The 12,794-nt window shown below is 49.8% G+C and overlaps 1 protein-coding gene across 2 annotated transcripts in view; it reads right to left on the reverse strand.

The window, feature by feature from the left end:
- Positions 1–12,794, reverse strand: part of RSPO4 (R-spondin 4) — a 41,517-nt gene that overhangs the window by 3,334 nt on the left and 25,389 nt on the right. The window contains exons 2-4 of one of the 2 annotated variants that reach the window (XM_050807318.1): positions 4,304–4,492; positions 3,530–3,670; positions 405–590 (exon numbers count right to left, since the gene is read on the reverse strand). In XM_050807318.1, the coding sequence (XP_050663275.1) occupies positions 405–590; positions 3,530–3,670; positions 4,304–4,492 (516 nt within the window). The remainder of the gene's footprint in view (positions 1–404; positions 591–3,529; positions 3,671–4,303; positions 4,493–12,794) is intronic. The other variant, XM_050807320.1, reaches the window with a different exon arrangement.

Raw genomic sequence — 12,794 nt, forward strand, 5'->3', positions numbered from 1 at the left:
TTTCATGAAATTTCTTTTCTTTCTCCTCTGTATTACAGTTAGGGCACTATACCAATAAAAAAAATTTAACTTTGTAAGTAGGCTACATTCTCCATGAACTTCATTAAGAATGGTATAGAAGGTATTCCCAAATCCTTCTTATTAAAAGGGGGGTGTTCAGTTTGAGAGGGTTGGGAACTCCTGGCCAGCTCAATTTCCCTAATGTATTTGGGACTGAACCCAGCAAGGAAGGTCCTCCTTTGAAAGGACACCAGGGAAGACGATGTGTACTCTGCATGATGGCATGGCTAATGGTGGCCTTTCAGGCAGTCTCATAGGTACTATTTGTGGGGCAGTGTCCTGAGTCCACTCTGTCCCTGTGGGCCTTTCCCACCACAGCCTCATGTGCCTGTCCTGGGGCTCACCTCCTGGGCAGGGCCTCTGGATGGGACATTTCCTTGACTCAGAAAGCACCTGGCAGGTGGTTGTCTCCTCATGCCCAGCCCGGCCAGCCTCTCGTACCCGGGTCTCCAGGCCCCAAGCCGAGCCGCAGGTCTTTCCGTTGTACGCGCAGGGGCTCCAGCTGCCCCAGGGACCCGGTTCACACTGCCCTGTGGAGTGAAAGGAGAGACAGACAGACAGGGTCAGCCGGCAGTGAGGGTCCTTCAGTAGGCACAGAATAAGGGCAGGGTTTGAGGGGTTCAGCTCTCTGAAGACTGAAGACACCACTTCCACCTGCTAGGAGCAGAGGGGGGACATTTAAAAGTTATTTATAAGAGCCTGGAATGAGAGCTAAGCTAATGCATGCACAGACTAATATGGGCCTGAAGACAGAGTGGCCAACTGCTTAGCTTTAAAGGGGAAGGCTTCCTGGAGGAGATGATGTATGAGTGAAAGGAAGAGAGGGAAGCTCATCAGGTGAGAAGAAGGAAGCCCATTCCAGGCAAATATGTAAAGCCGTGGGAGCCCGGCCCACCATGTTTGGGAGATGGGGCAGCATGAGTTGGCAGTGAAGTCTCAGGAAGTGGGGGCAGGAGAGGAGGCTGGAAGGTCACCTGGGAAGTCCTCAGGACCCAGACACAGGTTTTAAACTTGATCATGTGTCTTTAATCAACTTTGGAAGGAGAAAAAAGGAGGCCATGGACATAAAAGTTCTTCATAGGGGGTAATTAAAATACACACACACACACACACACACACACGTGTGTGTGTGTGTATACTTTGATTATTTTAAAAGTCCATGAGAAGTAGGCACAGAATACGAGTAGCTGTGAATACTCCTATTTTTGTAGATCTGGACACTGAGGCCTAGAGCAGGGATTTGCTAAGGGAATGCAGCAAGAGGCTCACACAGCAGACACAGCAAGTTGAAGACGCAGTGGGGCCCAGACCTTGTTAGATGCACACGTTTGACAAGTAAAGACTGAGCACCCAGTGTGTGCTAGGCGCTATTCTGGGTGCTGAGGGAGCAGCAGCAGACAAGACAGACCAGGGTCTGCAGGCCTCCTGGAATTCACCATCTGGACACCGCCGTGATGAGGGAAGCGCAGGCACTGTGGGACCCCAGAGGCGGCATGGGTTGGGTTGTAGGGGAGGAAACTCCTGGACTGGGTCTTGAAGTGGGGGTGGGATGGCAGGGAAGGGGAGCCTAGTCAGGCTCAGGGAGGGACAGGAGGTGCTCTGGGTGAAGGCATAACCCCACCACAGTCCCCAAGATGATTTGGCCCGGAACTGGGCAGGCCGGAGAATGAGCTCAAATGGAGGAGGAAAAAAATGTTGGGGGTGGAAAGACTGGCAGATGGGACAGATTGCCCAGGTCCTGGGTGAACTCCGCCCGAGGGCAGTGGGAGCCACTGAAGGGTCCTGGGAGGAAAAGAAATTGAGCAGACTGTCATTTTGAAATACTCCCTCTGCTGTTGAGTGGAGAGTGGGTTGGAGGGACTGAGAGCTGAGGCAGGAGACGGGCAGGAGCTGTGGCCAGAATCCTGGCAATAGGCAGGGGGTGGTGAGAAGGCGGGAAGAGCAGGGCACAGAGGGGAGAAACAAATGGGTGGGGCTGGGGTGGGGAGAAAGGGATGAGCTGGATGGTGTGGGTTTGGGAGCTTTGTGCTGCTTCTTTTTCCCCCCAAAGTTCCTCCTGCCACCCGAAATATTATGCATTTGTTCTTGGGTGTCGTTTCTGTCTCTCCACTGAAATGCCAAGTCCATGAGTGCAGAGGCTTTGTTTTGTTCTCTAACATGTCTCCAGCACCTAGGAAAGTGCCTGGCCATAGCAGATGCTCCAGTAGATATTTTCGGAGTGAATACATGAACAGACTGGACTGAATAGAGAGTGAGGGAGAGAGAAGAGTCAACAGTGATGTCTGCATCTCAGGCATGGCCACCCAGGGATCAGGGAGCTGGTTATTGAAACCCAGAGGAAACCCAGAGGAAGCGTTAGGCGGTGGACGGTGGCGGTGGGAGTGGAAAGAAGGAACCCAGGGGGCAGTGGAGGTAAGGGTCTGCTGCTCAGGGAGGCTGGAGACACGGAGTCAGGGGCCATCAGCAGCTGGAATGACCATGAATGTGAGCCCGGAGGGAATGCGTGGGCAGAGATGCACAGTTTAGATGAGAATGCCAAGGAGCAGCCTAGTCCAGGGACAGAAGAGGGCTCACAGGCAGGAGTATGACAATGAGCTGTCAGGAAATAATCAGAGCAGTAATAACACTGATACTGACATGTACTGAGCACCTACTGTGTGCTGGCTGCTGTACTGAGCACTTTAAATTGTACTAATTCACTTAATCCTCATAACAATTCCTCCCCACGAGGTAGGCTCTATGTTCTATTTTTTTTTTTTTTTTTTTTTTTTTTTAACGTTTGGAGAAACTGAAGGACAGAGAGCTGAGGTGGTTTGCTTAAGATCACTAAAGGGTAAGGTTTAGAGCTAGGATTGGACCCCAGGCCCGTCCTTTTCTAAAATCAGTGCTCAGCCAGTGTGGTGGCTCATACCTGTACTCCCAGTGCTTTGGGAGACTGAGGTGGGAAGACTGCTTAAGTCCCAGGGGCAGCCTGGGCAACATAGCAAGAGCCTGTCTTTGCAAAAACATAAACGCATTGCCAGCTGTTGTGGTACATGCCTGTGGTCCCAGTTACTCGGGAGGCTGAGGCAGGAGGATTCCCTGAGCCTAGGAGTTTGGGGCTGCAGTGAGCTATGATCATGCCACTGCACTCCAGCTGGGCGACAGAGCAAGACCCTATCTCAAACAAAACAAACAAACAAAGAAACAAACAAAAATCAGTGCTCTTCTTCTGCACTCTGCTGATTTCCTTGGCATTAACAACGATGCCAGTGTTGGCTGCAGTAGTAATCATAGTAATGGTGGTTACATTGGCTCTAGTGTAACACAGTTACTATGTGTAGGTATCTGGTGTACCTGACACGGTGGTGCTCGGCCTCCCCTAACCATATGGCATTCTACTGGGATTTCTTCCAGGCCCCCAACACCTCTCACCAAGCCCCCACTCCAGGGAGGTGGGGGGCAGGGTCAGGGCGGGGAGGTCACTCACCCTGGCACTCCCGTGTGTTCTGGTGGGCCAAAGTGCCTGGCGGGCAGGTGGGCAAACACTTCCCCTTGTACAAGTAAAATCGCCTCTTGCACCGGATGCAGAAGTCCTGGCTGAAGCAGCTCTCACAAGTGGCCCCACATTCTGTAACAGAGCCAGGGATACCCTGGGTGAGGGAGATTGCTAAGGATGGGGCCCACTGGGTCTGCCCGAGGTGGGAGGGCCTCTGGGTAGTACCAGGCTTGGTAGCATTTGTGTCAGGACTCAGTATCTCCTTTGAAGCCCAGACTTGGCCAAGGTCAAACTGGGCTGTATGTGAAGAGAACTCCCTTTCTCATTTGAGGGGAGGCTCAGAGAGAGTGAGTGACTTGCTTGAAGTCACCGGTAAATCAGGGCTGGAGTGAGGACTCCCTGCTTCTTTTTCACATCAGAAATAGTGATGATTTGCCCAAAGTTACAGCAAAAATTAGAGCCTGGAATTAGGACTCCTTTTCCTATTTGGGCTAGGACCAGAGAAGGTGAGTTACATGACTAAGGCCACACTACAAACTAGGGTAGAAGTGAAAGTTCCCTGCTCTATTAGTGCTAATTAAGGCTGAGAGGGGACAGACCTGCCTTAGGCTGCAGAGCCAGCCTGGACGCAGGCACGTATCTCAGCGTCTGGGCTTAAACATGCATCTACTTCCCTGCTGTCTGTGTTGAGATGAGAGGGCGGGATCTAAGCCCGTCGTGTCTAGGAGCCCAGCACTAGCATAGAACAAGGGAGAAGCCACGTACTTTTGCACCTGTTGACTTCCTGGCCGCGGATGCCGAAGTAGCCAGGGGGACAGTCGTGCAGACACTTGCCGTACTGGCGGATGCCTTCTCGGCGGATGAACAGGAAGAGCCTCTGCTGGCAGGTGGAACAGCCATTCTCCTCTGAGCAGATGATACAGCCCGTGCAGTTGCCCCCCAGGCCAGTGCCCACTGCCCGCCAGACCAGGACAGAAGGAGGGAGAAAGGGAGAGAGAGATGGTCAAACCATATATATGAACAGCTGAGATGGTCTCATTGGGATAGCAACTGGGCACACGGCCACCCAAACAAAAGACTACATTTCCCAGCTTCCCTTACAACTAAATATGGTCATGTGACAAAAATCTGGCCCATCAGATGTAAGGTAAAGTAGCATGTGCCACTTCAAGAAAGCTGCCTTAAAGGGCAGGGGTGTGCCCCTTGTCATCCCCTCATCCTTTCTGTTGGGTGGAATGTGAACAATGACTGGAGCACAAGCAGCCATTTTAGATCATGAGGTGGAAACTGTGTCCTGTGAGGCGGTGGAAAAATCAGATAAAAAACACCTGGGTCCCTGAGGAAGGCAGAACTGCTGTACTAGCCCTAGCCGGCCTGTGTAGACTGTTACATGAGAGAGAAATCAACATCTATCTTGCTTAAATCACTGTTATTTGGAGTTTTCCATTACTCACAAGCAAACTTAATCTTTACCAAAGTAAAGTGTGAGTGTGTGTGGGTGCACATGCATGAGCGGGGTGGGGTGAGACCCTCACCCTCTTGCTGGATTCCTGAACAATACTCAACAATACTCCATTTCTCACTGTCACCATCAGCAAGGGCTCCCACCATCATCAGGAATAGCAATGGGATAAATGTATTTAAGGAGAAAAATTTTTGTTGCCCCAGAATTGGTACTCAGGAGTCAAAGCTGGGGAAAAAGAGGTGGAAAGTGCTCTAGAATCTTAAGTGAGCTTTCCCAGGCTCATAAGGAGTCTCTGTTACCCTGACCATCACCCCAGGACGCTGATTAAGCTGAACACTTGCAGGGAGGAACTCATGGGAGTTAGGAATTGACAGCCTGGCCAGGCACAGTGGCTCATGCTTGTAACCCCAGCACTTTGGGAGGCCAAGGTGGGAGGATTGCTTGAGTCCAGGAGTTTGAGACCAGCCTGGGCAATATGGCGAGACCCTGTCTCTACAAGAAAAATACAAAAATTAGCCAGGTATGGTGGCACACACCTGTAGTCCTAGCTACTTGGGAGGCTAAGGTAGGAGGATCACTTGAGCTGGGAAGGCCGCAGTGAGCTGTGTTTGTGCAACTGTACTCGAGTCTGAGAGACAGAATGAAGCCATGTTTCCAAAAAAGAAGAAAATAAAAAGAAGTGAGTTGTGGTGCTGTGACTTTTCCTCTGTTCCCAACCCTCCCAACGAAGTGAGGAGATGCCAGAGAAACTTACAAAGACAAGAGGTGCTAGCGAGAAGGTGCCAGCATCTCGTGTCTTGCTTGGACATAAACTCATGTCCATAGTCCTGTGAATCTGCCCCCTTCCCATTCCTCTTTGAGCAGACAAAGGAGACCGGGAGACAGAAGGGCAGAGCTGAGGGGGAGAGTGTGGTAGAAGAGGCTGCACATCCTTCCCAGCACGCGTGAGGGGTTTCTCAGTGGTTAGGGGCACCTTGGGAGTAGCCGGGCTTAGGTGGTATTCCTGCTGCCTGGCACAAGAGGGCTGGTTGCTGGGACGTGCCCCAGCAGTATGAGGCATCAGGGGAGACCACTGGGAGTAGGAGGTGGGGGAGAGTCAGAAAATGACCAGGTGTCATTAAGTGACAGGAAAGGATAGTGCAGCTTTTGAGAGGTGGCAATTGGGGAAACAGTAAATGGTTTCATGTTTATATGTCATTAGGGTCAGACTGGTTCATAATCCGGTTAGCGCCTTGATTCATCTGAGCCCCAAGACCACCCAGCAGGAAACATTCTTAGCTCTCCAGCTCCCAGATGCTCCCCTCTTCCTACTGGTGCCCCATCTCCCTTTTAGAGGAATTCCCCATTGTGCGAGGTCCTGATGGGGAGCACATCCTGGCACCTTCCCCCGGAACAGAAACCAAAAGAGGTCTGGCCCTTCTTTAAGTTGGCAGCAGGTAAGAGCTAGCGAAAGTCTGGCCAGATACACATTCTGGTGACTCCAGTCCTGGGAGTGGGACTCAAGAGTGAGGGTCACACAGAAATGGGGTTCATGGTGGAGGCAGAGCAGGCTCTCTGCCTAGCCCTGGCTGAGGCCTTTCTCTCACCCTTCCATCCCTCAGTCCCTCTGTTCCTTCCTTCCTGCTCCAGCTCTCGGATGAGTACTGCTACGTCCCCAAACCTCATCTTCCGTTCCTTGGATTCGGGGAGGCCCCACATCCTGCTGATAACCCTATTTCTGTGGCTTATAACTCAGGAGCCTGACTGATCCAGGGTACTAACGTGTACCCTGGGATCCTGTTCCCAGCCAAAGTTGGCAATGCCCTCAATTTTCTTGCCCTGGGATGAGAAACTGCAACAGGAAAGCAGAATAAAGATTTTTGTGTTCTGGAGCTGCATACCTGGCAGGCACCTGAGGGCAGAGAGCAAGTGTGATGTTGTAAGGGGGTTTCCCAGAGTCAGTGAGATAAGAACATCCACTGAGAATTTAGCAGAGTCCAGACTTCTTACTCAGCAAAAGATTCAGATTCTGATACTACCAAGAGCTGGCAAGAATGAGAGGAAACCTTCACCTTTTCACCTTAGATAAGAGTGTCAACTTTGTGGAAAAATCTAGCAGTACCTAATAAATCTGAAGATGTCTCTTTTCTTTTTTGTGTTAAATTTTTTTTTTTTTTTGACAGGATCTCGCTGTGTCACCCAGGCTCCAGTGCAGTGGCATGATCCTAGCTCACTGCAGCCTCAAACTCCCGGACTCAAGCAATCTTCCTGCCTCAGCCTCCTAAGTAGCTGGGACTACAGGCATGTGCCACCACACCCAGATAATTAAAAAAATTTTTTGTACAGATGATCTCTCTCTGTTTCCCAGGTTGTTCTTGAAATCTGGCCCCAAGTGATCTTCCTGCCTCAGGGTCCCAAAGTGTTGGGATTATAGATGTGAGACACGACGCCTGGCCTAATGTCTCTTTTCTAAATGTAGCAAACTAGCTTCTGGTGTATACCCTAGAGCAGCAGTTCTCAAACTCTGGTGCACAACAGCAGCTCCTAGAGAGCTTGTTGGAGTATAGGTCACTGCGTTCCACCACTGGTACGTCTGATTCAGTAGGTCTGAGAATTTGTATTTCTAACAGGTTCCCAGGTGATATTGATGCTGCTGGTCCAGGGATCACGCTCTCAGAACCACTGAACTAGAGAAACCCTTGTATATGTGTAGAAAGAGACAAAGATATTTATTGCAGCATTATTTAATAGCAAACAACTGCAAAAAGCTAACGCTCTGCCAAAGGAATAAATACATTGTGGTATATTCATACACCACTGCCAGATACCACATACACAGTCCAGCCATGATAAATGACTGAGGTAGCTACAGTTATCATTGTGGACACAGCTCAAAGATGGGGCTGAGAGGAAAAAAGCAAGGTGCGCGGTGAATCATATAGTAAGAGCCATTTATATAAAGTTCAAGGACCTGCAAAGCAATATTTTGTAGCATTTGTTACTTGTAAATATGTATTCAGAGCAGAAGACATGAGACTAACCAACACTGAATTCAGGATCGTGGCACACAAATGTTTATTGTATTATTTTAAATTCTTGACTTTAGGTTTGAAATAGTTCACCCTAAAAATGCATAAAGAACAAAAGAATTTAGCCTCTACTGTGTCCTGGGGCAGGAGGAGGTCTACATTCTTTCTTCTCCTTCTCCACTAGCTCCCCTCCCAAGCCCTGTACCATCTTCAAGCTGAGGTCTTGAGCAGAGGAAGGTGACAAATTCTGAAGACAGGGGACTTGGGTTCCAAGAGCATTGGAGACTCGTGCCTCTGCACACTTTGTTAGTCATCCCCTCGTCCACTCTCCCCTCGTCCTCAGTAGTGGAACCCTGATTTTTATTTTATTTTTTGAGGCAAGGTCTTGCTCTGTTCCCCAAGCTGGAGTGCAGTAGCGCGACCTTGGTTCACTGAAGCCTGGACTTCCCGGGCTCAAGCAATCCTCCCTCCTCAGTCTCCCTAGTAGCTAGGACTACAGGTGTGCATTACCATGCCCGGCTAATTTGCGTATTTTTTTGGTAGAGAAATGGTTTCGCCATGTTTCCCAGGTTGGTCTCAAACTCCCGGGCTCAAGCAATCCTCCTGTCTGAGGCTCCCAAAGTGCTGGGATTACAGGCCTGAGCCACAGCGCCTGGCCAGAACCCTGATATTAAGCAGAGTTTACGTCCTCTAAGACTACATTTCCCAGGCCCTTTGCAGCTATATGTGGTCATGTGCCTATGCTCTGACCAATGGGATGTGAGCGGGCATGCCCTGTGTAGCCCCTTGGGAAATGCTGGCACTGTTCTCCTCCCATTTTCCCTTCCACCTGCAGGACTGCAGGCTTGAGAGTGGAGCCATGGCAGATCCAGGAGGCAGAGGGATCTTACAGAAAGATAGCTTGGTGTGGCTGTATTAACCCAGGACTGCCCACCGCTGAGATTATTTCCTGGGGAAGGAAGGAAAGCATTGCCCATTTGTTTAGGTCACTGGGCCTTTCTGACGCACACTGACTGATGATGTCAGGTCTTCTGCCACGCAAGTCAGCACAGAGTCACATCAGTGGAGACCAAGGTGCCCTGCTCTGTGCCTCGGCACTGTGGAAGCCCACTGGACCTGAGATGCGACCCCACTACCAAAGAGCAAGGGGACCCTCAGTTGACTTGCGGTGATCTCTACCACCTGACAGAATAGGACTTCAAATTACAAATTTTGTTAAATTACAGAAAAACAAAGTAGCATTTCCTGCAAAATGAATCTGTGGACAGAGACTCACACCCTGACATGGTGTTGCCGCCCATTTTGCAGCTGAGAAAAACCAAGAATCAAGGAGGTGAAACGACATGTCCAGGGTCACACAGAATCGGCAGGGGTGGACCCACATCACTCTGCCCCACGCTGCCCTCTTAGAGCATCTGTCCAGGGCCTCCTGTGTCAGGCAGAGCCTGGGGCCATGGGGGTGAGCCACACGTGGCCCCTACCCCTATAGGACAAACAGCCTGGTGGGAGGAATTGAAGTCCACAGAAGTGACAGCAAAGCAGGATGAGATAACAGGTCAAGATGGAGACAAAGCAAAGCTCTTACTGCTCTTAGAAGAGCTTAGAGGTCACTCAGCATGACTCCTGCAGTTTCAACTGGGGACACTGAGGCCAGAAGGGGTGGAGCTTTCCCCAAAGGCAGGCAGCCAAACTGCAAAGAAGCCTCAGTCCTCTGTTAGAGTTACAGTACTATTTGTTTTTGTTGTTGTTGTTTGTTTGTTTGTTTTTGAGCTGGAATCTCACTCGGTTGCCCAGACTGGAGTGTAGTGGTACGATCTCAGCTCATTGCAAACTCCGTCTCCCAGGTTCAAACGATTCTTGTGCCTCAGCCTCCTGAGTAGCTGGAATTACAGGCACCCGCCACCAAGCCCAGCTAATTTTTTTTTTTTTGTATTTTTAGTAGAGACGGGGTTTCACCACGTTGGCCAGGCTGGTCTCGAACTCCTGACCTCAAAAAGCTTGGGTATATGCTGAAGGCCAAAGAACCCAACAAAGACCCTCCCAGACCTCAAAGAGTGTTGGCTCGCAGGATGGTGTTTAGCATCCTTCAACACCCCAGTCTTTGAAGGGTAGTGGCTCTTTCCGGCCTCATCCTTGACCCTGGCAGTTGGCTAGGATGCCCTCTTGTGCCTCTATGTTGTAATGGCACCTCTTGCTTTTCGACTTCTGATAGCCTGTCTGGTGTTTCATCATGTCTCTGTAACTCATTAGAAAAGCAGTGCTATTGCCTCTCTCTACCCCCTACCCTAAAGTCATGGGTGTAGGCACTTGAATGTTCACTTTGTGAATCATCAGTGATGACAAGAGTCTGTACAGCGTTGCTCTAGAAAGATCCAAACGATGGTTCTTAAACTTGACTGTGCATAACGATCTCCAGAGAGGCTTGTAAAGTGTCTGCTTTGGGCCAGGAATGTGCACTTTAACAAGTCCAAAATAAATGTAACAGGAATTTTGGAAGTGTCTTCCCTGTTCACAGTCTCCTTTCCCTGAGAACTGGCCCCAGTAATCATGTTTGTAGGGCATGACTCTGACCCTAGCCAATGGCTGTCTTTTCCAGGATGGACCAATTAGACCTTCCCTCTCCTGGCTGATGGACAATGGTCTGGGCTGGCCTTGACCTAAGGCTATCTGCAGGTGGGAGGGTAGCGTGTTCCGATGCATATGTGTGACAAGCCTTGGTGGGCACTAGCTAACAGAGGCCCCGCTCCTCTGCACTGTCTGGCTTTGAGGTTCATGTGTTGCCATCTCCACCCAGATGCACTTAACCTGGGCTTGGACAATCAGAGCATCAGGTCCCCTTGACTACAGTGGTTGTAGGTTCAGACACAGGTGTGCATCCCCACGAGAGCTAGTCTTGGGGTTTTTGCTGAGGTCAACAGATGTGTGTGGAGATGTGTGTTTTCCTTTCCTATCTTTGGATCTAGGAGGATATAGATCAGAGCTGGTGGGTGCCACATGAGGGAAGAGCTTCTGGAGAATGGAGACCACACAGCAGAAGCAGAGCCAGGAGACACAGACAAAGACCAAAAAGAGTCATCTGTGCATGTGGATCCACCCTGGGGATCCATAAATTCTCTTCTTTTCTCAAGTCACATTGAGTTAGGTTTTCCGTCACTTGCAACCAAATGATTCCCGACTAATATAGAAGTAGAGAGAGACAAATAAATCAGATGCAGAGAGAGAAGCGGCAACCAGAACCTCATGGGCTCCTTAAGGCAGAAAAAGTTTCTCACTGCCTCCCAGTCCTTCCCAAAGCTTGGCTGGTCCCATAGCTCCAAATAAAGTGACTTTTTCACTTGAGCTAGTTTTCTTCTGTCAAACTACAATAAAAATGGATGTAGCTCACTAGATAGCAAACAGATCACGGTAGAGCAGCTCTGCTTTGGCAGCAAACAGATCACGGTGGAGCAGCTCTGCTTTGGCACGAATGAGGAGCCTGGAGCACCACCTACCCAACCTGATCACCCTGGTGCTCCAGGGGACACTGAGGCTCCAGGGAGCACACTTTGAAACCCCCTGGGTCCTTCTACACATCTCGGCCTCCATCGCTGTCCTCTCCCAGCCGAGATGCACATTTTAAAAGCATTTAAGCTCTAATTGCAACCTCCCCAAGTTTTCTTGGGACATCACAGTGGATGGCAGGCACCCCATGTAATTTCCATTAACAAATGTCTCCCATAATCAAGACCATCCTCCCTCAGTCAAAACACCAGTAGGCCACAAAAGCATGGCCCTGTGTTGCTCCAGCAGCTGGAGAGGCTTAGAATGAAATCTGAGTCACTCCATGTTTCCCCAAGCACCCGAGGGATAAGTCCAGACTTAGATGTCCATTTTATGGAGAATGACAGTGGAATCAAACACACCAGATTTGACAGTTTGCAAAGTGATAAAGGCTTATGACAACTCTGAATGCATGCATTAACCCATGGTTCAGTGATCCATTCATTCATTCACTCATTCATTCAACAATTACTGAACCCCTATTCTGGGTCAGGTCCATTGCTGGGACTCAATGGTTATGAGCTTTGGGGGAGCTGTGTGACATTGGGCAAGGTACTTTACCTCTACAAGCCTCAGTTTTTCCAGCTGTAAATGGGAATAATAATGCTTATTTTGCAGGGCTGTTGTGATTAAAGGAGATGGTACATGAAAAACTGTTAGCTCAGACCACCTGCAGCAGGCATCTCATAAATAATACCATTATTATATTGAGAATGATGTGTTTTCTGCCCTCATGGGACTTAAAAATCTAAAGATGTGTAATGATGCAGGTTCCCAGATTGATATCCTGGCCCCATCACTCATTGAACAAGTCCCCTCCTCTCTGTGGGACTCAGTTTCCCCATCTGAAAAATTGTGGCAGCAATTCCTACCTCCACGTGACTTGTTATGAGGGATGTGCAAACCAGCAAGTGCTGGCACATAGTAGGTGCTCCTCTGTAAACCTAGGTTCCCTCCCCGTTCCCTCACCATCGTGACACATAGTGGGACTGTCAACCAACATCTGGACCCTTCTCCTCTTTCCCAGGTGAGCAAAAAGAAGGCAGAGATGTTGGTGAGGCTGGAAGGAGGCCAGCAGGCTCCAGGGACATGGTCTTTTGCCCTCTGGATGGTGACGTGCTCAGGGCAGAGATATTAGCCAGCAGCTTTGGTCCTAGGTGAAGGGCAGGCTTATTCTTTCTTTTGGGAACAGGGAATAACCTGTGTTCTTCAAACAAGGGTCCCTAAGCTCAGAGTCACCCAT

The sequence above is a fragment of the Macaca thibetana genome, chromosome 10 (assembly GCF_024542745.1).
Source record: "Macaca thibetana thibetana isolate TM-01 chromosome 10, ASM2454274v1, whole genome shotgun sequence".
Lineage (NCBI taxonomy): Eukaryota > Metazoa > Chordata > Mammalia > Primates > Cercopithecidae > Macaca > Macaca thibetana.